This window comes from Dysidea avara, chromosome 4 (assembly GCF_963678975.1).
Source record: "Dysidea avara chromosome 4, odDysAvar1.4, whole genome shotgun sequence".
NCBI lineage: Eukaryota > Metazoa > Porifera > Demospongiae > Dictyoceratida > Dysideidae > Dysidea > Dysidea avara.
In genome coordinates, this window is record NC_089275.1 from 42,139,943 (window position 1) to 42,166,017 (window position 26,075).

General features: G+C 36.6%; 1 protein-coding gene across 1 annotated transcript; it reads left to right on the forward strand.

Moving 5' to 3' along the window:
* LOC136252214 (probable serine/threonine-protein kinase drkD) lies at positions 1–25,641 on the forward strand. The gene is made up of 8 exons (XM_066044605.1): positions 1–191; positions 3,872–3,999; positions 6,389–6,646; positions 7,477–7,622; positions 7,719–7,784; positions 7,845–7,897; positions 7,967–8,005; positions 23,080–25,641. The coding sequence occupies exons 1-8, from the start codon at positions 25–27 to the stop codon at positions 25,142–25,144; spliced, it is 2,922 nt and encodes a 973-aa protein (XP_065900677.1). The 5' UTR covers positions 1–24; the 3' UTR covers positions 25,145–25,641.
* The last annotated feature ends 434 nt before the right edge of the window (positions 25,642–26,075 follow it).

Here is a 26,075-nt window from a genome sequence, read left to right on the forward strand (position 1 = left end):
GGATATCATATACATGAATACTGTATGGGAAACAATATGGATCAACCAGTTGCGAAGATCACTGCCAAACCTAAGAAGGCTGCTCTTCATGGAGATACAGGAACTACCAAGGAGAAACCTCCAGTTCATACTGAACAAAGAAATGAAATAGCTCCACTACTTAAAAAAAGACTAGAGAAGGGTGACATATGGTAATTATAATTATGCATAAACAAGATGTATTCGCATAATTTTTATTGCAACTACCTGATAAGTACATACAGTATGTCCTTGTATGTTATGGTGATACAGTGACCTCATAAATGTCTAGAATTACCCGGACAAATCCCTTTGTCCTATTTTATCGTTTCTGTAATAGAGCAGTCAGAGTTATAACTTGCAATGGTTGATCAGTCAGAATTGTACTTCCAAATTTAATCTCGCAGAGGGTAAGATTTTCCTGCACCCATACCCCCCTAATTTGGCATACTTTGCAGTTTGTACATGCACTGTAGTTATCCGCCTATTCACCAACAACACAGATGGTAAGGATCTGACCAATTTCCCCTGTGATTAATACGTCCACCATCAATATACTTTTGTTCCCATAGATGACCCTATTAATGAAGTTTCATGTACCCCAAGTTATATCCTAGTACGATGAGGGTGATATTGTTGAGATTGAGGCCTATTAGCTAAGGTCAACTGTAATAACAATGATTTCATCTGAATATATGGGATATAGCTATTTCATATTTCATTGTGCAGAAGTTTACAAATATTAAAAGTATTTTCCTGTTCAAGTTCCTGATATCTAATTTCATAGTTACTAGAGAGACACTATATAACAGTGGACACTTTTAAAGAGCAGCTAAGTTCAGATATTTCACCGGATTTGCCTTTTTTGTCTGGAGTTGGTGGAGTGGTGTCACGTGGCACACAAGAGTTAATTAAAGCATTGGCAAGGTGAGAATTATTCTGAGATAGAACGATGCAGCCAGCCAAAGGTTGTCAAAAGAACTTGGCTCTTCATTGTACACTACTGGGACTGATGGCCAGAACAAAAATTGACGCAGACTGTTCTTGACATTTGCTTAAACTATCGCAATAGTATAGTGTCACTGTGTACAACATTAGCCATATTATAAGTGAAATTTGGCAGCTCATATTACATATTACTTTGGTAGTAGAAATATATACAAAATTCATATTTGTGTTATGCATTAAATATATAATCCGGTATCAAGTAGTAGAGGGATTACTCATTGCTATCACAATAGTGTTGTTTCATAATTTTAACACTAATTTTTGTAAAATATTCCGTGCACATATGTAGCTTACCTACCTACCTACCTACCAATTAATACGTGCATACAGTGGATTGGATGCCTAAATTTTTATTCTGTAAAGGAAGTTGAAAGTTCTGTTAGGGTAGCTCAATTTCAGTAATACAGAATATTTAATTATGTTCCCCAGGTTTGCTAATAACTGTGGGTGCACTGTACCATAGATTATATATTCGTTACCCAGGATATGAAACGTAGTGGCACGCTCCAATAGCAACCGTACATTCCAAAATTCCAATCCGCGTTAATTATTTCTATGCGCTCCACATTCTAGTTCAGCGATAAGGCGAAAACTGTTAACTCTACTTCGTTGTTTGTTTGTTTAAAAGTGAGTTTAAGTAAGAAAAAGACCGTGTTACTAAAAAGAAGCGGTCAATTCGTAAAAATTTGTAAAAAAAACTGACGGACAGTGGCTACAACCTATTTTTGTGTACCAATTTCATTGTGTTAATGTCTCTGTTTAGACTGTTTGACGCTTTTCTACAGTAAAGGACTCATGTAAGATTTGTATTACCTGGTTAGGTTATCAATTTCAGACTAGGATGTCAGGTTGTGGATAGATGTTTGCAAGAGTTGCTATTAGCAACAAGAAATTTTTGTGTACCTGCCAAGCTAAACTACTGGTACTATTTCAGTACTTTTGTTTCGCAAAGTAGTCTATTATCAAAGCTTTGCATGAGTGATATAATGAAGTGCCACATAATTTGTGATGGTTTCCATGACTCACAGAATTCACTCTTTTTTTGGGGCTCATTCAATGGTACTACACATTACCTACAAGTACTGTATGCTGGTTAAACAGATAGAATGTTATTGGAAAGCAACCATTGTACTGCATTCCAATGAAGGAAGGGAAGTTATTTACTAATATCCAGTGACAAATTACAATGAGAACAGAGCACAGTGAGATCAACCACATATTTGGGACACCTTAGAAGCACAAGAGGCGGATGGTTTAACAAAAAGACTGTCCAACACAATGCCGAGGAATTTAGAACCTGAATGAATCAAAATAAATTGAAGCTGTAACAATATTTGTGGTAAAAGACAGGGACGTACCAAGGGGGTTTCCCTAGGGTTTCAGGAAATCAAACTACTTGAAACTTTAAGACATCGAAACTTCAGGTTTCCAGAATCTGGAATCTATCATGAAACAGGACACATTTTAAACTTTTATATAATAGTTTCTATTTTAAGGCCGCACCATTTTTTCATGTTTTTGTGTGGATTCTAAATGATAGCAACACCTATAGCATTGTTCTGAATTATGATTTTCGTGAAAAGATTGAGATACTCTAATGGAGCAGTCAGGTAATATGAACTACTCTAATATAACAACCACTTAGCTGTACAGTGGTAACTCGTTTTCAAAATTCCTGTGTACACCCATGAAAGGGGGTGTGCTGGTGCGAACGAGACCATGGACAAGTTTCCTAGTTATTGTAGGTGTTTGCAGTATCCTAGTACAGTTGTGTTGTACATACAGCACAATCTTGTCAATCAATAATGGTGATAATACTGTACAGGTCATTCACGAAATGGTGGTCATTACTACCCACCAGTGTGGAGAATTACTGATGATATTTTCAAAATTTATATCATTCCTAGCCATTATACCAGCTTGTATTTTCATTCAGCTGTAAACCATGTAGCAGTAAAAATATTGAAATTGTAGCACTTTAAATGATTAGTACATCAAAATCTTGTAATGTTAATAACTTACACTGTAGTAGTATTATAGGTATATGCTACAAATTTATGTTGTTCCTAGCTGTGCTCTGAAGTTGCATTCATGATTGGTCAGGCTAAGCTACAAGACATGCTAGACCATCTGTGTAGTGCATAATCTACATAAAATTATTCTGTAATTTACATCTGTGATGCAATACATCCACTGGTGTCCACTGGCGAGAAATATGAATGTGCTATGGTCCAGATGTACTATAATACTACTGCAATAAATACTAGACCAGGTGGTTGTCACATGAGATTCAGGATTCAGGATTTATTATAACCCACATCACATCATAATCATATGATGCAGCTCCACCAATTCTTAGCAAATTCTCCTAAACTCATGCCTGTTGTACATCTACCCAGGAAGGAAGTATCATGGAAGTCCAGTACGTAGCAGCGTCATCGATTAACAGCAGATCCGTCGGATCGTTTTGTTCTTGTTCAGAGACCTTGCCAGTGACTACTGGCACCCCACCCTTCTGGATCTTTTTCTGAATCACTAGAGAAGACGCTTAACTCCAGTTAGGCTGCAAATACACAATTTAACTTAATGATTTTATCAGTACTGGATTTTATACACTAGCTCACCTTCAAATACTTCTTTTAGCCAGTCTTTTACATTCTTCCCATTACATGCGCATTACTATAGTACATTCTAATTAGAGTGTCAAAAGCGAAGTACTCTGTTTCATATCCCAGGTAACGAATATATAATCTATGACTGTACGTACATACATATACTACATGCATACAACTCTACATTAATTCAGTTGGTGTAGTTATTGTTATATATAACATTGCATTGTCAGGTACTTGGTGGATTTGAGATGGTTCAAACAGTGGAAGAAATATGTTGGATATGATGAATGGGACCAGGCACAAATGGGAGATGATTCTGCACACCCTGGACCTATGGACACCTCAGCACTGTTCAAAGGTGTGGATGTATATTAAATATTGAATTAAAAGAAATTTCTGTATTTGTATATATGATTATATGTATATGCAGCTTACATATGTACAGCGAAACCTTAGCAGCAACTTCGTTAAATTAGAGTGGTGGCCACTTCTACTAGGTCCCAAACATATAGCAAATATGTACTTTATGACCACCTCATTATTAAGACCAAATGTTTTGGTGTCACAAGTGACCCTATTGATGAAGTTTAATTGTACATCAACACACACAGTAGTGTGGTGCTTGGTCCAAGAAGCTGATGTGTATCACACCACTGTGTTGTTGAAAGGAAAACAATTTATTTTAACACATTCGTAGCTTCATGCTTCCTTTATGCAATGAAACAGATTTTGCTATTGAGATTCCCTCTACCTTTAGTAGTCACCACATACCAACTTTGAGCAAAATTGCTCAGGAATTTCTAAGATAAGAGTTTTCAAATGATTTAGTTTCTTTATTTTTTCTTTCTCTTTTTCACACTTACAAAAGCTTTTATGAAATATAAACACCTTATGCAATAGCTTTGAATGTATAAGGGGGTGTAAAGGCGAATCTTGAGATACCAAGAATACAATAAACAATTTGAAGTTGTTAACAATCATTCACCAATATATTGTCACTCCTACAGGGTATAAACCACCAAAACTGAAAATCTGTATGTATATAGCTAAACCATCAAATCTCCAACATGTTGTTCTATTGAAGATAAAAACCTTGAAGATACAGCATAAAAACAGCAGTGTAAATAACCATGTACTTGAGTTTTGGTAGTAAAAAATGAATACTTGCCATGCCTACAAGGCAAACACGAAAGGAATGAGCCAAAATAACCGGTGTGTGGTTTACCAAAGGGGCCGTTATAGCTTAGCTGGCCCAGGTAATACTACTTCAGCTTTTAACTCAATAATCATAATGTTAAAAGTAGCAACAACAGCAAAAATAAAACTAACATCAGCTATTTATACTATGAGTTGTTTTGTTGCATGACCTTAAAATAGCAAAGATCATTTACTACATGATTATAATTAATTAAATAGATCAGGGTCTCTACAAGAGTTTTATGATCAATACATCACTACAGGTGTATAGATTAATCATCATACATAGAAAGACCTTTTAGTAGCTTAGAAGAGAGAGGAAGAGCTGGCTTACAATGTGTTGTTTGTTTAGTTTCTCAAATGTATTCAAAATTGAATATTTAAAAATATACTTACAATTGGATTTAAAACCACTGAGTTGTAAAGGGAAAATCAACTACATGTAGTAAGTACAAAATTGTGATACTCTTATAGTACATTAGGGTAGTCAGATGTCATAAATCACTCTGTTAGAGCATTCAACTACTGTACGTATATGTTACAAGTCACCCCATAGCAAGTTCAGCTACGTTGCAAGTTATCCTATACAGAGTTCAGTTATACGTATACTGCAGTGGCGATTCTAGACCTGACCTACAGGGGTGGCCAAGTAGGGAACAGCATGACTATTGTTGTATGGCTGTAATACAAAGCAGAATTTTAGAGGGGTCTGGGGATTGCACCCCAGAAGCTATAGGATTTTTGCAATTTTAAGGCTTGAAAACAGCCTTAAAAACATGAAAAAATAACAATGCTGCAACTTTTCCTCAAGATTTTTAAAAAGTTATTTTTCAGCAGGAGGGGCCATGGCCCCCTGGCTTCCCCTTAGAATCACCTTTGATATACTGTAAATAGTTTTGGAAAATCACTCTGTATAAAGTTCAGCTGCTGTATGTTACAAGTCAGCCTGTAGAGAGTTCACTAATTAAGTTACAAGTCACCCTGTAGAAAGCTCTGCAAAGTTGCAAATCACCCTGTAGAGAGTTCTGCTGCAAATAAGTCACTTTTAGAGAACTCAGCTACATTACAAGTCTCTCTTTAGAGAATTTAATTACACACAAGTTACCCTGTAGAGAGTTTGTGTGATGTTTTTACAGTAGGTAATATAAACATCAAATTAGACATATAAACCACAAGTAAAATTTAAAAAGTCTGCACTTTTCCTCATTCCTGTAGTAAATAAACACGACAAGTAAAAAGAAAACCTGACTATGGGTGGCTTTGGGGCTTGCAATAGCAAAAAGAAGCGATATCCATATTATTATTATTATATAGCCAAGCTGAGAAAAAAGGTTCCCAAAATGCTACGGTGAAAATGTTGCAAAATCAAAGGTGGTGGCCAAGAAATGACTTAATGGCGATCAATTTTAATGATCATCTAAAATGATTAGCATTCACATCCCATTTCTTGGCTACCATCTTTGATTTCACACCTGGTTTTTTGGAGACCACACCCTTTTTCACAGCTTCTCTGTTTTGGTATATGTACACTGACATGTACTTATATGTAGATCAAAACAGAGATACCCTGAAAGATCAGTTGATGGAAGATTTGAACTATTCACTGGTACCAGAAGAAGTGTGGAAGAAATTTGTGGCCTGGTATGGAATAGAGAAGTCATCACAGGCCATCCCTCGCAAGGTGGTGGAGCACGGGCTCTATGTTAAACACTGCAAAGTTGAGGTGTACCTTGTGAAGTTCAAACTGGCACTACATCCAGACGAGGACAAATTTCTGACCAAGGAATTCAGTAGGGCAGACACTGTGGGTGAGTTACATATGTTGTAAAGTAGTGTTTCCTAGTGATATACAACTACCCATGTACCTGTTCATTGCAGAAGACTAGACAGGTGCTAACAGCATTGATAGGCTAGCCTGAGGTCTTATAACTAGATAGAAATGTGTCACAATGTAATTAAAGTTTATAGATGTACCTTTTGGTTACCTTTAAATCAATTTCAATAAAAAGAAATCATTATAACATTAGGAGTATGATGGCTCAGTTGACAGGAGCTGAATTTATTACCGCATCTTGGGAAGCCACATATACAAGGTGAGGTTGACAGTGATGAAACTAGTTTGTTGCATTTTATCATGGGGTTACATTTACGTAATGATACTGTGGATTTTCTGTCTACTAGAACATTGCACACTGTGTATTTGAAATGTGCAGTGTACATTAGTGCATGAATCACATTGAATATTAAGCAGCATGCAATATGTAGTAGGCAATGTTCAAATGGATAGAAAATCCACAGTATGGTAGCCATAATGAGTGTTGGCTTATTATTACAAAGCAAATTGTTTAGTGAGTAATAGTGAAAACAAAACAGACATTCATAGAATTGAGTAGAGTAGTAAAGGGGCATTGTTTAAGATGAATGGTGTCGTTCATCTTGGGAAGCCACATAACTATAATGAAAATGAGGGCAATGAATTGATTAAGTAATCATATTTTTTTTGTGCATGAATAACTACACAAATGTCTATGCCAACCATTACACCAACATCCTGGGTGTTTTATTAGGCTGGAGAAAATTATGTAATTCCAATTTGTATTGTGTGCAAATAGGGAATGTGTTTTGCGTGCTGTTGTAGGTGATCTTATGAAGGTGATGAAGGAGACGTTTTTTGTTCCTGAAGAGAAGGAGTGTCGTGTGTGGCACAAGTACATGCTCAGCACTTACGATCTGTTGTCCAAATTGGATGAATCCATACAAGACGCTGGACTGTATACTAACCAGGTGTGTGTGTTGCTTGGCAGTTTTATGTGTAAAAATTTCCTTGTACATTGCACTTTCCTCCCATACATTTTCTCCATATGATATTGCTCCTCACAGTTACTACTGCTAGAGGTGAAAAATGAAGATGGCACCTGGCCACGAAATACTTACACTGGAACTAATGTGAGCACTGGTTTATCATCCTTATCTGTTTATTTATTTACTTATGCATATATACTGTAGATGTCAATAGTAAGATCAACTGATTTAGGAGCACCATCATCATCCATCAGTAGGTTAGTGTTAGTCTTGCGTATTTGCAGTGTCAGTAGTTAATTATTTTCATATACTAACATTCCTTAAAGACTAAAGATCCAATATGGGAGGATGAATTGTATGAGGAGGTAAAGGATACATGGAAACAACATAAACAGCTCACCAGATGGTATTGCATCTAATGTCCTAGTTTTGAAGTCTAACAGTGAAAATAGTAAAGCCACTCGCATACACAAGCCCACCATTTTCATAATTCAATGTCAGTTCAGTAAAAAGTGAATGATTCACTCAAATCCCATATAATTAATAGACACCCAGACCAAGGGAACTAAGCGATTAAGTAACCCGAGGCTGTAGAGTCCCAAGTGCAGCGAGAATGCTACTAGGGGCCTGAGGGGTTACTAAATCACTTAGTTCCCATAGGTCATGGTATCTAACTAGACTCTACATTGCAATGGTTTAATGTACATACCTCATGACATGAGTATGGGGTGAAAGAGCAATGGAACACTCATCCTGAAGTTCCTATGGCACCCACAAAAATAATTATTCAAGGGGTGGCCATGATTACTTGTAAACAGAGTAACGGCAAAAGCTAGATGTGCTTAGCTATATAGTCTACTATTTATTCACAATTATTAGAACACAGAGAAGAATAGTGCTACAGTATTAACAAAGAGTATTAAAGATGAAAATAAAAGTATGATTCTGCTCCCAAGAATAAGGAATTGTTACTCGACGATTTATGACAGCAAATGTTAGCTGTCTCCTTGACCAGCTTTGCTAAATTAAACACTGATTTGTTCAACAGTCAGTGATGCACATAATGGTGGAGTAAGATATAGAAAGACATGTACGTACACCAAGTACTGCAGTGTGTTTTTGTGTTTATCATGTACTAAATTTCTTGAGGGCACACTGGTGACTAAGTGATTTAGTAAACCTCTATATGAGTCATAGAAGTTGAGTTGTAATTGTAAGACTTTGTGAGCTATGACTCCAGAGATGCCAAGGATCACAATCACTTAGGAGTGAGATTGCCCTGACTAGACATATAGATCTACAATTAATGCGCCACAGAGCTCCCATTATCGTAGGAGGAAGGCTTTCTGTAAACATAACCCTGTGCAAAGCAACGTAAAAATTAATAGAGTAATACTGTCATTTACAGGATGTAATAGTGTAATATGCATATTAACTGATAGTTCCTCATAAATATACAACTTGATGCACCTATTAGTGGAATAGCTAAACTTCCTCAAATTTAGCTGCGCAGTCACTTCATGTCTCATCAGTAGCCTCAGTTTCAGATAGAACCCATCGCACTATGAATAGTAGCACTGCCACACACTCCATCCTTGTAAGCTCATCAAACTCAATCTAATGCCTACTTTAGTGCTACTTATAACTTTAATGTTTAATAGTAGAAGTAAGTGTCTATAAGCATAATTACTGTATTCAATTGTAAGTGCATGTTGGAGCTTGTAATTAATGGCAAATGTTGAAGATAGCTGAAAAAGTATAGCCACTCTGCAAAGTGAGCGATTAGCAGTTCCATGCGTATGAGATTGTGTGCAAATGAGTGAGTTCACACCAATGTGTGAGACTTGGTATGTCTGTAACTCAAAGTGTGTGATTAGCTTCACAATACAAAGTGAAGTGTAACAGGAAATCTTTATAATAATATTATTACGGTATAATGGTAAACACACTATAATAATATTATAGGTTTTCTACAACCGAATCTGAGCATTACAAAGCAGGGAGTTCCATAATTTGCTACTTTTTTCATTGTAAAATACTTTTCATATACAAAACTTATACGAAAATTTCTTATATGGAAATTTTTACGAAAGATTGAACTACTCTAATAGAGCAGTCATTCATGTAAATCATACAAAAAATGTTTTTACACAAAAATTTTATGACGAAAATTTTTTTTGCATGAAAATAAAGTGAATTATGGTATCCAACAGTAGTTAAATATTGTCTTTAACCAACATCATGTATACATTGGCTGTCTTCACTACTATACATGCACTACTACAGTTACTTTGTAGTCCTGACACTACTTTATGTCTTAAGGCTAAGTTGAGATCAGGATTGAAACCAGGTCTGGTCATCTGGATCGACCAGGTCACATTCTGTTTGGGTCATCTGGGTCTGACCTGCTTTGTAGAATATCTGAATTTGGATCATGCGTGACATAGTCAGGTTCACTATGTCAAAAAAATACACTTTCGTTCAAAGTTTATGGGGATTAGCAAACCTATACATTTTTGGAAAGCTTAGAGCATGAGGAATCTGAAAATCAATGTCTACATTTGCACAGATTCCTTCAAGGTCAGCATTTTTTTTTATTTCAAAGTGGCAGCTAAAAAATAAGAAAATTCTACCATATCAGGTTTTGAGACAGTTAATTAATCATGAATAATTGCAAGTTTTTACAAAGGGAATACTGAGAAGAACACCTATTATACTGCAATAATTCAGGAATAATGTATAGTGAACAAATATTCTGGATTATTTGGGTATAACTGGTACAAAGTATAACTAGTGCAAAATATAATTTGACTTCTACTAATAAAGTTCAAACCTAAAAAAAAAAACAGCTTAAAATTTAGATACTCTAATAAAGCAGTCACTTATAAGTAGTCAACTTTTGAGCCCATTTTTTGCTAATGTGCTTACTAGATGGAGAATTTTCATTTTAAAGTTACAGTAATTGGAATTAGCTCTCCCCTAAAAGGGAAGTTTCCTTTTCACATAAACAATTGACAACAGTGGATTTACTCTGATCACCAAAAGCAATTTTATGTACCAGATAGACCTGCACCGACAATTTAAAATTGATACACAATCTTTGAAATTTATAGGATCCACTGTTACCTAACTGTTAATCCAATGAAAATTTGCTTTCCAGGTACAGAATGATTGCATATCACACATCTTTAAAATAATCCAAATATTTCCGTTGTCGATGGAGTGATTCTTATCCAGAAGATGACAAAAATAAAGAAAGGACATTTAGCACAGTGATAAAATATCTAGCCAACATGTTTTTAATGACAGGCTTACAAGTAACTGCTCCATGCTAAAATGCTAGTGCTATTGCAACAATTTACCTTGCATAGAACTGTGTTTGTGTGGTACACATGAAGATTTAAACATACAAGTAGAAGGAAAAATGAAAATTTTGAAGTTGGATTAGGAATCAAAGAGTAGGGAATTGCTATATAAGAATTAGTGAAAGAAGAGAGGTTGCCTATACATCTGCAGATATAGTAGTCCCTAAACTTCATTCAGTCTATAACCACGACTGAATTAGGGATAAAATGTCCACTGCAGCATATAGACAACCTCTTTTTTCACCACTGTATTAGACTGAAGTATAGGGATTAAATATAGGATGTTTTTGTAACATAACTATGGCTGGTGAACCTGTGCATATACTGCATCAAAAGGAAGAAGGGCACCTGACAAAATATATGTCTGGTCACATGCTCCAACTATCAATTATGAAGCAAAAATGGAGACAGCCATTACACTTCATGTTCAGCTATGCTTTTTCCATTACACAGCGTTGCAAACAAAGAACGGCATGAGAAGTGTCTCAGCTATCAATCATCTTGCTATGGAAAACACTGGCTATAAACTTACACAGCCACAGTTAAGCCGTATCACGCTATATAGTGTGAATTGACACCTTGCATTGTTAGCAAAGAGAACTAGAACACAAAGTAGACAAAGGCAAGCCCATGATGTATGTATTGTACGTCTGCAGTTGGCAAAATCAAATCCGTATGTCAAGTTATACTTGACTGTCAGTCCGTCAGTCAGTGTAAAATTCTGTTAAATAGGAAAATTTTAAAATGCTATAGAAAAAGTTTGGGGTTAGTCTGAAGACATTTTTGTACCTAACCAATGCTGCTAAGCTGTCATGAAGGAAAATTGAGACTGATGTTAGGGTGATACTTTGAACTGGAAAGCTCCTGCATGATCCCTAATATATAGTACTATCGCACTGTATAATGCATCGAAAATGACAACAATTAACAGTGCTGATGATTGTTAGGCTCATATCTTTGAATTAACTGTATTAGATATCTAATCCAAAACAGCCAAGCTGTAAAAAAAGAGTGCAGCCCTCAAAAAGGCTATGGTGAAGAAAGATGTGGCGGCCAAGAAATGGCTGTGATAGTAGGTTAATGGTAAAAAATTTAATAACAACAATTCAGGTGAATTTTGGTGCCGCTTGGTCTTGGCACAAAATTCACCTGAATTGTCGTTATTAAAATTTTTGCCATTAACCTACCATCACAGCCATTTCTTGGCCGCCACCTTGGATTTCACATCTTTTTTCACCATAGCCTTTTTGAGGGCCGCACTCTTTTTTTTACAGCTTGGCTGTTTTGGATTAGATTTCACTTCTTTTTGTATTTGTATACCCCAAAGCCGGCCTATGGCCAGCTTTGGGGCTTTTTTAACCTATCTCTTTTTCTTTACCATAGGAAGAAGAAAAGATGAAGCAAATGTTAAATACTTTAAATATTTCTGATTTTATCAGTAAATGCACAAATTATATATATAATACATATATTTATTACAGAACTCTACATGGTGGTTTCTTTGTAACTAAACACTCTACAAGGTGAGTCCTTCTAGCTGATCTCTCTACAGGGTGAATTATTTGTAGCTGAACTATCTATAAGGTGACTTCTTCTAGCTGATCTTTCTACAGGGTGATTTGTTTGTAGCTGAACTCTCTACAGGTGATTTGTTTGCAGCTGAACTCTCTACATGATGGTTTCTTTGTAACTGAACTCTCTACAAGGTAACTTCTTCTAGCTGATCTCTCTACAGGGTGATTTATTTGCAACTGAACTCTACAAAGTAACTTCTTCTAGCTGATGTCTCTACAAGGTCACTTGTTTGTAGTTGAACTCTCTACATAATGGTTTCTTTGTAAATGAACTCTCTACAAGGTAACTTCTTCTAGCTGATCCCTCTACAGGGCGATTTGTTTGTAGCTGAACTCTCTACATGGTGGTTTCTTTGTAGCTGAACTCTCTACAAGGTGACTTCTTCTAGCTGAACTACGTAGTTGAACTCCCCACAAGGTAACATCTTCTAGCTGATCTCTCTACAGGGTGATTTGTTTGTAGCTGATCTCTATACAGGTTACTAGTTCCAAGCTGATCTCTTGAATTTTTTCAGGGTGACTCCTCTGTTAGGATGACTGCTCTATTAGAGTATCTCGATCTCGCACTTGCTACACCAAGTTGGATTTCGTGTTATAACTCCGTGGCTTTAAGTCTGATTCTTCTACACCATTGACGAATCTTCTAAGATGATTACTCCATCTGTACAGCGAATTTCAAAGCATTACCCCAAGCGGTTTTTCTGGTAGGCGTGGAAAGTAGTCGTTTTTATTAGCTAATCTCAATTGCATAATTGTTACACACTGTTGGTGTTTTCGTTGTATCTTCCTGGTTTTTAGCTCAATTTCTGTCAAACCACAAAAGGTTTGAGGTTCAATAGTTAACCTATTCACTCACCAATTTTCAGCTTCTTCCCATAAGCGGTTTACCCTGTAGGCGTAACAACATATTGGTGTTATTTTTCGCGAATAATCGCTAATAACTCTTTGCCTGTTTATCATATTCCAGCCAAAGTTGGTACAGAGATGCACCTTTATACCCCCTTCTGTTTGCCAAATTTCAAGGCAATCGAATATTGCGTTCACGTTTTATAGCAGTTTTTGTAAGTGTGCGAAAAGAGGAAGAAAAATAAGAAGAAAAAACAAAGAAACTAAGCCAATTTTCGAAGTTGCATATCTCAGGAACACTTGAAGCGAGTTCGCTCAAATTTGGAATGTGGAGTACTGAAATTGGAGGGTATGTCCACAGCAAAAATTGTCTTGTTTCCTTAAGGCAGCACAGAGCTACGGAGGTGCGAAAAATGCATTTTCGTTCTTCTTGTCAATATACTCACGGGTGTTGTGCGCCAGCTTCTTGGGCCACACAACACACTACCGTGTGTCTTGATTATTACATATACGTACATGTACGTAGATACATAGCTTTGATGTCTTTATATGTGGCTACACCCTACTTCTCAATGTTAATAATTCACTTTGTTTCATGCAATAACTATCTGCCAAATTAAGTTGCTTAGCACTTTAGAGGATATTAATGTATTCTATATGGGTGTGAGAACATAGAAATAGTGTTTGTTGCAAATAAGAGGTTGACATATGGAGAAATTTGTACCATATGGACTGCTATTTTCAAACTTCCAGTTGACTAACATGTAGGTATCTGTATAAATGTAAGGATTGATTTTCACTGATCTCCATACTCTCAGCATTCTAATAATAATTATGTAGGCCCATAAATTTTGAGCAGTCATCTTTGACATAATTAACTGTGTCAATGCATGCCACCAACTGGTGCAAAAGTGCTCTTGGATCTAGTCAGGGTGAAATCATAGTTGCCAATTGCTAATTTTCAAAGCTACCTTTTAAAGGAGAATACTGTATTTTATGCAAATTACAATTATTGTTTCAAACCTAGTATTAGCTATTCAGTGGCGTAGCTAGCCCTGAAGGATTGATTGGGCACCCTTGGTAAGCTGCAGCAATCATGATGTGCTAAAGGGTCTGGGGGCATGCCCCCCAGAAAAATTTTAGACTCTCTAAAGTTGAAGATGAGAGCAATTTAAGCAGTTTGTCATTCTACTATTATACTAATTATATAATATATGTTTGACTGTTGTATTAGGGTGATTGCTCTATTAGGTGACTGCTCTATTAGGGTATTTCGATCTAGTGTGGCCAGTTTCTGGAAACTGAGTTGGTAGGGCACTGAAACTGATTGATTGGGCCTGTGCCCTACCAGTACCCACCTTAGTTACGCCACTGTAGCTATTCTCCTGAAATTTATGCCTAACACAAGCACACTAGCTAGGATTTTCATAAAAGTGACTGCTACATTGGAAATATGGACTAAAAGTTGACTGCTTTATTGGAATATGTGACTGCTCTATTAGAGTAACTCAATCTTTTGTGTTGTTTTTAGGCTTGAACTGTTTCAGTGAAATCCAAACTTATACTTTGCACCAGTTATACATAGATCTCATCCATTTAATCCGGAATATTCCTCAATTTTTTTGCCAAGAAAATATTTCTGAGTTATTGCAGCATAATGGATGTTCTATTCTGTTTGTAAAAATTTCTAATTATTCATGATTAAATATCACCACTAATGAATAGGGATGTGAAAAATGTCACCAGAGAATCCATTGAGTTCATTTAATGAACTTTATGTTAAATCAAAATTGATATACCAAGAATTTCTTACTTTATTAGCTACCATTTTGAAATTTAAAAAATGCTGACCTTGCAGAAATCTGTGCAGATGTAAACATTGATTTTCAGATTCCTCATGCTCTAAGCTTTCCAAAAATATATAGGTTTGCTAATCCCCATAAAATTTGAACAAAAGTACATAGTGAACCTGACTAACATAAATTTTTGTGAATTTTGCAAGTAATAATAGCTTCATGAAAATATAATTGTGAAAATTAATGTTGACGTATAGCTACAGTATTACCTTATTAAAACCACTTTCAAGACTTGTGGATTTAAAAACTTAAAATTTATATTTTACACATAAATTTCATCCCTTAAAAATTCTGGCTATACGGTATGTTATGTACCACGCCCACTTATTGAAATCATTTGTTACTGTCTGTAGGAATTATGGAGCCACACCTATTTCAGTAAAGTGTCTTGCAGCCTGTAGTTTAATGATCATAGGGTTGGGTATGTAAAAGCAAAGGACTCCAAGGATCTTATGTGCAAAGCTAATTAGCTGCCTGGTTGGCAATAAGCAACAATATTGTATCTCAATGATCATATATGAAGTTGCTTTGCAAACTTTAATTGTGACCAAGGTAATGAGAGTGTGGTAAAAATATGTAAAGCTTTGTAAGACACTTACATCGTTCATCTGATATAGGGAAAGGCAGCTACATGCATGTGTATACTGTATGTACCATATGCCTTTCACAGATACATGTACAAGCTGTCAACATTTTATTAGATAGTTTTGAGATCACAGCTGTTACTTGTTGCCAGAAATTCTGCTATATTGTACTTTGTGTGGTAGGATCAAAGTGATGCCGCATATCGTATTGTCCATACAGTACTAATCAACTGCATAACTGAGTCATACAGTACAATTATGCACTTAATTGGGCAAATACAGTAGTTATGCGGAGAATTTATTGAAGGAATGTTACGTAAACAACACACCTAAATTGCTAAAACCAGCCAAACTAATCCTACGAGTTTGTTCTACGGCTAGGAATAGATTGTATAAACACTTACCGATTGTCTGATCACAAAGCTTTTTACACACGACTCCACTAAGACAGCACGATTGATCACGTGCATGATATTGTAAATCGCTAAAATTAGCCAAACTAATCCTATTAGTTTGTTCTACAGCTAGAAATAGATTAGTTAAACACTTACTGATATCCTGATCACCGAAAATCACAGCGGTTTGAGTACTAGAGAAAATCGCTCCGAGCCAGACGACCAGGAAGTACAATATAACAGTTAAAGCACTGCCTATGCTTGAGTGTATGAAAAATGCAGCACTCGGGGGGTGTCTCAAGGCAAATACAGCACTCGGCTTGCCTCGTGCTGTATTAGCCTCTCGAGTCTCGACACGCCCCCTCGTGCTGTATTTTCCATACCCACGCATGGCGGTGCTTTAGCTCTAACATATTGTACAAGCACAGGTATATACATCCTCATCAGGATATTTGATGAGACAATAATAGCACTTTACTAGACATAGCATAGCCCACATATTTCACAGCTGCTGCTCCACATTTTCCTCAGCACACAATGTCAGTTATGTATATGGTATCACATGTACAGCATCATTCAAATGCAATGTTGTCTTGCGAGAGAGCGAATGATTAAAAGGCACACTAATTAAAGGGTGTGGCACCCATTTTGCTTGCGAGCATTCATCCCAAACAAAACAGGATGGATACTTGCCCTTTAATTAGTGAGTTTTAAATTGCTCACACTCTTGCGAGACAACGTTGCTTTTGAGCGGTACTGTATGTGGTAATACACTTTAAACATAAACTGATTAATGTGTTGGCCTCTAAAACAAAGGTAATGAAGCAAGACAAGTAGTAGGTGAAAGAGAAAGAGTAACTTTGGCAATGAAAGCTACTGGAGTTAGAGGTGGCTCCAAAAAAGAATTATCAATGAAATTTTCACAAAAATAACATGTCTTGGATGACTCATGCTTCATCATATCAACTGTCTTGCCTGTCCAAGCAAAGTTCAGATTCTAAGGATGCTGATTTATTCCGTAGTGTTAACAGCTAGTGTTTTATGTTTGCATGTTATGAATGTGCCTATGATGTTTTTGTTGTTGTTGTTGTACTGTACATACAACACTACGTATCAGTCTTTACTAGTCTGTTCATGTTCACCTGAGCCCTCATTTCTTGTTAATAACTCTTGTTACAAGGGCCAGCTGCTCAAGCATTTAGTAGTGTTGTGAAGCCCTTCAAATGCCAGAACTCTTTATCAAAAAAGCACTTTGATATGGGCAAAAACAAGTGAGTTATGAGGCTTTAAAAAATCCCATACATTTAGTATAGATGATTCAGGTACACAAACGTGTTTACAACAAGAAAACATGCTTGTTCCAGTACAAAACCATTGGGAGTGAACACGTGTTCACCTCTTTGACATTACTAGCGAGCTCAGGTGAATGCTCAGGTGAACACTACAACTATAAGAAAACAATGAAATATTGCCCACCCCTGTACTCAGCAAAGTAGATGAAAATTAATGGATGTCATCCTTGGGAGCCTATAGGGTAGGAAAATTTATACTGTAAGTATTGTAGACAATTTCATTGTTATTGTAAGTAGCAACTTTCAAAGCATGCAAATTCATCATATAATATGATAGCATTGTATGCAAGTATAAGGAAAATTAGGAATTTTAAGTTCGATTAAGGATCATAGGAAAAAAGTAGGGAAACAAGAGAAGTCGCCTACACCTGTAGATATACTAGCGAACATTTAATCTGTAATTCAGTCTATACCCAAGACCAAGACTGAATAAGGGATTAAATGTTCACTAGTAGCTATATCTGCAGGTGTAGGTGACCTCCTTGTTTCCCTACTTTTTTTTTTCCTATGATCCCTAATCGAACTTAAAATTTCTAATTTTTCCTTAACCTTGTTTTTATGTAACATTAATATGCCTGGTGAACTCACGTGTACCACATCAAAAGAAAAGATGGCGTCAGAATTAATGTTTTAGTCTGAACGTGCACCCCAGCTATCAAAAACTGCTTCGAAAGTGCAGTGGCCATTACGCTTGGCTTTCAGCTTTGTTCAGCCCCGTTACACAATGCAACAGACGAAAAACAGTAGAAGAAATGCCTCTGTAGCAATCCAGTCACCATGAACTGAAATACGACGATTTGCGTGCCCCCGATTATCAATTACTGCCTCGAAAGTGCAACGGCCATTACGCTTCACTTTCAGCTATGTTCAGCCCGTTACACAGTGTTACAAACGAAGTACAGTGTTAGAATCATCTCTGCAATCAGTCCAGTCATCACGGAAAAGTACGGACAATTCCCATTTACAAACGTACTGTAGGAAAGCCATGCATCTCGCTATACCGTGAATCGACACCTTGGGCTGTCAGCAAAATGAAATGTGACACAAAGGAGGACAAAAGTAAGTCCATGATGCATGCATTGTACGTACTGCAGTATGCCAAAAGGCACGTCTCGGGACGAAGCGACGTCGAACAGTGAATAAATCAATCCCATAGCCTTAGCCGTTATCGAGTTACGCTTGGCAGTTAGTCAGTAGAAAATTCCATTGAATAAATTTTTTTTTTTAATTTTGTAACAATTTATTGGAAGCCTTTAGGATCGTATTGAAGGAACTTTTGGGCTTGGTTATAACCAATACTGCCAAGGTGCCAGGATGGAGTTGTGAAGCTGGTTTTTGGGGGAATTTTTGGGCTAGGAAAACCCAAATCTCCATGATCCCTAATATACACTACTACCGTACTGTATGATTAGGGATCATGAAGGATTGGGTTTTTCTGGCAAAAATATCACCCTAAAACCAGCCTCTTCATAGCACCTTGGCAGTATTGGTTAGGTAAAACCAAGCCCAAAAGTACTTAAAGAAAGTTGCTACAAGATTTTAGATTTTTTTATTTAGTGGAATTTTTCACTGATTGACTTCAGGACTGATGTTTTCAGACAAGCGTAACTCAATATCTGCTAAGGCTTATTACAAGCAAAGTGTTCATTTTTTCACAAACATACTGCATCATAACAGTTATTCGTTATATTACTTGGCAGAATTACTAACTAATATCTGGTTTTCGACTAATTAAATCGTTAATAGCAGTAGCCACCGTGTGGCCGCAGCCACCGTATGGTAGTATGGCATTATGAAACTTGTAAAGAATGAAATCCAGCTTTGCTATTCATGTGTTTCATAACTGAATCTGTTAGTGCTAAAATAGACATGCCCATATAGTGGTCCAATTTCTGATCCTTAATTTCCAGACTAGTGCACAATTATTATGTAATTGTGGGTTTGGTATTAAAATTGGTTAAACATTCTTCAAGTTGAAAACTATTGTATACATCGATGGAGACAAGTGGAGACGACCCTTGATTGGTCCAAATGAGTACATATACACATGTACAACCAGAAATGGGATAAATCACAAAGAAACTATGTATGTAGCTGCAAATATACTGAACCTTAATTTAACTACCGGTATATAAGACATCTCTGTCAACAGTTAGTTGCTCCTTGAGTTTTTTACTGATGTTTAGAGTTTGCCATAATAACTTTGTTGTGGTTACTATTATGTAAACAAAGACAGCACAGTTGAGTTTCTTATTCCATAGCAAGTATTTAGATACGTAGTTACTAAATATTTCTGTGAATAATAAAGTTGATATGATGCAATTCGGCAATTCAGCCAATGGTTACTAGGAATTCAGCTGTCAATGAGGTAATTACTGGATGTTTCTAATATATCACTTTATTTCAAAAAGAGGACGAAGATAAATGGTGACCAAATTTCAGGTAAACCATCGATCTATGCACAAAAGTACTTTTGTTATAAAATGCATTTAAAACAATTGGTAAAAAATGCAAATTCCAGAAAATAAATTACTCAAGTTTCAATCATCTCACTGGTTGGTGAATTAACACTAAATACAATGGATAAATCCTGGGCATTTGTTTGCCTGTTCATAGCGAGTTCAAAAATCCTTGTTTCATCTCCATACGCAAAAGGGTTTCTGAATTACAGACATTTGTTTATCAACATAAACAAATGTCTGTAACTCAGAAACCCTTTTGGTGATGAAAGAATTTACCAACGATCTTCTTCAGTCAATTTTCCTTCCTTCTCAAACACAGAAGCATACCTTGGGGAAAAACTATACCTTGGTGGATTCACAAAATTCTTGGCAAACATGATGAGCCAAAATTCAACTCCGTATGCCATTGTATCAGTGAGTTATGATGGTGAGTGCCTTTCGATTATTTTCTCTCTGTGTATATCAATTTATTGCTCATCCGACTGTCTAGAACTGTTTTTCCCATTTTAATAAGTTGAAACTTAGGTGGCAGCCAAGGAAATAATATTTAACGTCACTGCAGCCATTCCTTGGCTGCCACCTTTGATTTCACAACTTTTTCACCCAAGCTTATAAAGGCCTCACTATCTTGGCTGGTTTGTGTGGGTTCACTTCTCTTTGTACCTTGTATGGCCCCAAAACCAACCTACGGCTGACTTTGGGGTTGTTTTTCACACTTTTCTTATCTATACAGGCAAAATGATGATTATTGAAGATAGACTTGTAAACATATTACATCTCTAATTCTAATAGAGCGCACATTTATGAGGACTTCTAATAGAATGTTCTAGAGCAACCTAGAATTTCCATTGGTGAAATTATAAACATTTACCAATAAGCAGATTTAAACTAGAATAGAAATTAAGGGAGATAAACGGCCAAGATAGCAATGGTTTAGTGGTTCAGGATGTCATAGAGGTACCTGGTTCAAACCCTGATAATTTTATTCAACATTTTTGTGCACCTTTTTTACCTGCGGTGACTGCTCTATTAGGGTACTGTATCTCAATCACATGATTTTACACCTGTTTAGTTTTTGCTTTATAACTCTGTAGCTGTAACTCCATTGTTTATCAAACTATCAACAGGCACTGCTACAATGATCAGCCTATGTACACATCAATAATATTATTTTCAAGTTATTTCATGCTTGGTTTATCCTGTAGCCATAAGCAAAGTTTGATTTTTTTATGCTAATAAATGTTCATAACTCCGTAGATATGTATCACATTCATAACAAACTTAGAGCTTAAATTTCACCCTTCATTTGTGCCAAAGTTCACAGCAATCGAGGTACATGTTTGTATATTACAGCTTAATGTTGCTTGTCAGTTTAACCTGGTCAGCAGGGCTTACCCTGTTGTGAGCAGGTTGCCACCATCCACAGATGGTGGTTGTTTTGGTAGGTGTGCAGGGTTCCATGGATTCTCCTATTAATTAGGGCTGAGCGATACTGCCATTTTAGTATCACGATCGATACTAAAGCCACTATTCACGATACTGAATAGTTCACGATACTTACAAATAAGTCAATCATAACTGGTGCTACATAGCATATTGCTCAGCATTCCTGCAGGAAGTCCTTATAGGTGATAGCAAACTAGCCACTATCATCCTTGTTTACAGTAACAGTTATTGTAACACATGCTTTGAGGTTGTTATGGTGTTCACACCTCTCTGCAGGGGAAACCAGATGGGTGGAATTTATCATTTCCAAGGATTCTTAGCCTAGTACTGCATAACAAATGGATTTTTAATGACAGTAATGTACAGGTAATGTATTTTATTATCACGATAGTTAATAACTAAATATCGCGATATCGATACTTTCAAAATATCGCGATATATCGCTAATACGGTAGTATCGCTCAGCCCTACTATTAATTCCCAAATAGGCCCCTTTTCAACAATTTTACATGATGTATACAGCATGTTTTACTACTACAAAGGCTTGGAGGTAGGAATGCTCGGGGATTCTAACATTCTCTGAAGCCACAAGAATTTCCGCATGCCACAACTTTCCTAATAGAAACCCTGCACTGTCACACCCTGAGCTAGCATCAAGATGGAAAAGACAAGGGAAAAATGGGGGGGATTTACTAAGCTCCCTGCTGGGACTGTCTGTGGTGCATGCTTCACCTCCCCACACCCCCGTTAATTTTATTTTATTTTTTTGGGCAATACATTACATTAAACCCCACCCAACAATCCCTTTGTGATTATTGTTCTAATATGAGATAGTTGGTAGAGGGGAGTGGTGTGGGTGGGACAAGATTCACTATGCCATGTAGCATCATGTGTTCTAACACCTCTCCAGCGCCTTTTTCTTTTAACTCATGCGCAAAGTTATTCTCCAATTATTGCCAACCCTTCTCATGTGTGTGCCTTCCCAATGTTCCCTCCAGTCATGGTGGAGCTTTGGGTTCATCACTATCATAATACACTCATGCATGCTTGACTGCAACATTAACCTAGAGTAACTAGTTAAACTCCATAATATTTGCAAAGTGTACAAAAGAAATTAAAGACCCCTACTGCTGGAGAGAAAAAAATAGAAATTTTGAACATTCATATCTTGCAAGTGGCTGGTACAAATTTAATCAAAATTTCTGTGCATCCTACCCTACCTGGCAGACAGCTATAGTGCAAAATGGTGTGCTTTAGATAATAAGTCATGGGGCTATATGCATGCATGAAAATGCCATTTTCTCTCTTCCCAGTGTGACATGCTGGCTTTCTTGGCTGCACTACACACTATCATGTGTCTTGGTACTGATATGAAGTGATTAAAACATGTTTAAAATTTTAATTGTTTTTGATCACACAGATTTTACCTAGTGTATCTCAATGCACAAAACAGAAATCTAGATCTCATCATGTTTTCACTCAGTGGGTCACATAATATACATGATGGTTGTTAAATATTTGTATAGGTTTTATGTATAAAATTAATTTCATTTCTACAGCACTGATTCCAAGTCCAAAAGGAGTGGGAGTGATGTTGCTAATCAGGCTGCTTCCATGTCAACCACCAAGACAGTTGCTCAATCCACTCTTACCACATCTGCCACATCTGCCACAGTTTCAAAACGCCATAAAACTACAGTGCATAGTGTTGGCATGGAAAAGCATTCAAGGGAACAGCAAAAACATAAACAAAAGACAGAAATGAGTGAGATACGCACTAAACCTGTGAAACCGAAAACCGATTTAGTACCAGTCAATAATCCCACAAAGTTTTCACATCCACCTTCAGGTTTGAAATCTGCTGTTAGTAAACCACTAGAGGTCATAGTGCCCCAGGAAGTCACAGTAACTTCAAGTGAAGACATCGGCACCCAGAAAACAGAAAGAATAGAAAGCAAACTTGAAGTTGAAACCAAGCATCATCCTGAGTTTGAGAAAGTCTCAAAAAGGCATAAGATTGAAAGCAAGTCATCACAAGATCTCACCACACTACAAAATAGATTGCATCAAAAGGAGAGGGAAATTGAGACACTATCAAATAAGTTGTCACAGAATGAAAAGGAGACTGTAACCATCACTCAAAATTTAGCAACATTGTCACAGCAATTTCAGCACAATAAAGAAGAATCAGAAGCAAAGAATCAACAGGTAAAGGCAATGAACCAAGCACTGACAGTTGCAAATCAAGAGATAGAGAAGAGTCTTCAGGTAAAAGAAAATGATTTAATTGCCATCAACGAAGAGATTCTTAAGTTAAAGGACAACCAAAAGCTGATGGAAGCAACTTATAACCAAGAAATTGAAGTTTTAAGAGAAAGTCTACAGTCTAAAGACAGGGATTTGAGGGAGAGATTACAAAGCAAGGAAGACGAAATTGCAATATTAAGAGAAAGTTTTCAGCAAAGGGAGACAGGGTCTGTTCAAGAAATTGCTACACTGACAGAAAGAGTACAAGCTCAAGAAACCCAGATACACACTCAGGAAACCCAACTGCAAGCTCAGCTACAAGCTCAGGAAACTCAGCTACAAGCTCAGGAAACTCAGCTACAAGCTCAGGAAACTCAGCTACAAGCTCAAGAAACCCAACTACAAGCTCAAGAAGTACAGCAACATACACAAGTAGCTCAGCTACAGGGTCAACTTCAAACACAAGCAACTCAAATGCAGACATTTTGCAACAATGCACTTCAACAGATGAGACAACAAATTGAAAGAGAAATGCAACGAAGGATGGAGCAACTTACAAATCAGATGACCACCATGCAAACACTTTTTAATGCAGTTAAACCACAATGGCTTGTTTCAAGAAATGAAGTTATGTTAACTCAACGCAACCTTGGTGATGGTGGTTATGGTAGAGTTGTACAAGCTACTTTTAGAGGTGAAGAAGTAGCTGCAAAGCGTCTTCACAACCAAATAATTTCTGAATACAACATTCGACGTTTTGTTCGAGAAATGCAAGTATCATCAAATTGTCATCATCCTAACCTGCTAAGATTTCTTGGAGCCACTCTTGAGGGTGATCATGATCCAATTATACTAACAGAACTAATGGAGACAAATTTACATGATGTAATTCGACGGCGTGAACTCAAAGATCATCAGCTTAATCAGGTGCTGCAAGACATTGCTGGTGCAGTAAACTACCTTCACTGCCTTTCTCCAGAGCCAATAATTCACCGTGACATCTCCTCTAGCAATGTATTACTAAGGGGTCCTGTGAAGTTCAAATGGATTGCAAAGCTGTCAGATTTTGGATCGGCTAATTTCTTATGGCATACCACTATGCAGTCTGCAGCTCCAGGAAACCCTACCTATGCTGCACCAGAAGTGCTAAATCCCCATGAGCACAGTGAGAAGATGGATGTGTACAGCTTTGGCGTCCTCATGTTTGAGATGTGCTCAGGTCAAGCTCCTTCCTTACAAGTCAGAAATGAAGTATTACCTACAGCACCTGCAGTGTGGCCAGATCCACAACGTCACTATGTGCCATTGATTGTGTCGTGTACAAGAAGGAATAAAGATGACAGGCCATCCATGAGTGAAGTGCTTGCTGAACTGTAAGCAAGCTTTACCAGGTATTCTACACACAGCTAGCTTAATACACAAATGCAAATGCATGATTATTTTTTTACGTAATTGTAACTATGTACTATATCACAGTATTATATCAAATGGTATTGATAGCTTTTGTATAACTGTCTTTTAGTGCAGCACATTGAATATACTTTAATTTGTCTTATTTTAGTGGATTTATAATTATTTAGTGGATTTATGATTATTTTGGATTTATATTAGTGGATTTATAATTATTTTGAATTTATATTTAGTGGATTTAAAATTGTTTTGGATATGGAATTTGATTGTTATACAAAAACATCATGCATTTGTTATATGATAACAAGTATGAAACAAGTATAATAGCTCAGGTATTGTACAGTGATATATATGAAGATTTTACTTACCACTGTAAATATTATCCATACCATGCAGTGGACAGAGGTTGGGCAAATACATGTCTTTGATTATATGCTGTATATGTATGTGTTCAAACATGATAATTATATGTAAGTGACACATCAACTATAGATTTTGCTTTGCTGCATAATAGTACTAATATCATTTCTCTTGTAAAATTACTTTAACTTTAAATAAGCTTTTTGGTCCAGTAGCTATATATAATTTCAGAAAAAACTGTAAACATATACATGTATGCGTATGTAGCCTAGCTTAAACAGCAAAAATTCCTTATTTTTCTAAACAGCAAACACATGGCCTGTGCATAGAACACTTGTAAATGGTGAATGATGCCTTGTAACTGTTAGTAAGGCACACTCCAATGCTAACATTAAAGTTTAATGTCATCTGCCACATATAAGCCCAGTTGGAGCAAGATCTCTCTGCAATAAAATAGTATCACTAGTACTGCCATTACTGATGTATATACTGATCCATCAGTAATGGCAGCAATATAACTATAACACAGTCATCTGCA

Coding starts and splice junctions, on each gene's coding strand:
- LOC136252214 (XM_066044605.1), top strand. CDS start 25: ATGGGAAACAATATGGATCAACCAGTTGCGAAGATCACTGCCAAACCT. Junction 4,000..6,388: donor CACCTCAGCACTGTTCAAAG/GTGTGGATGTAT, acceptor ACTTATATGTAG/ATCAAAACAGAGATACCCTG. Junction 7,785..7,844: donor ATACTTACACTGGAACTAAT/GTGAGCACTGGT, acceptor TATATACTGTAG/ATGTCAATAGTAAGATCAAC.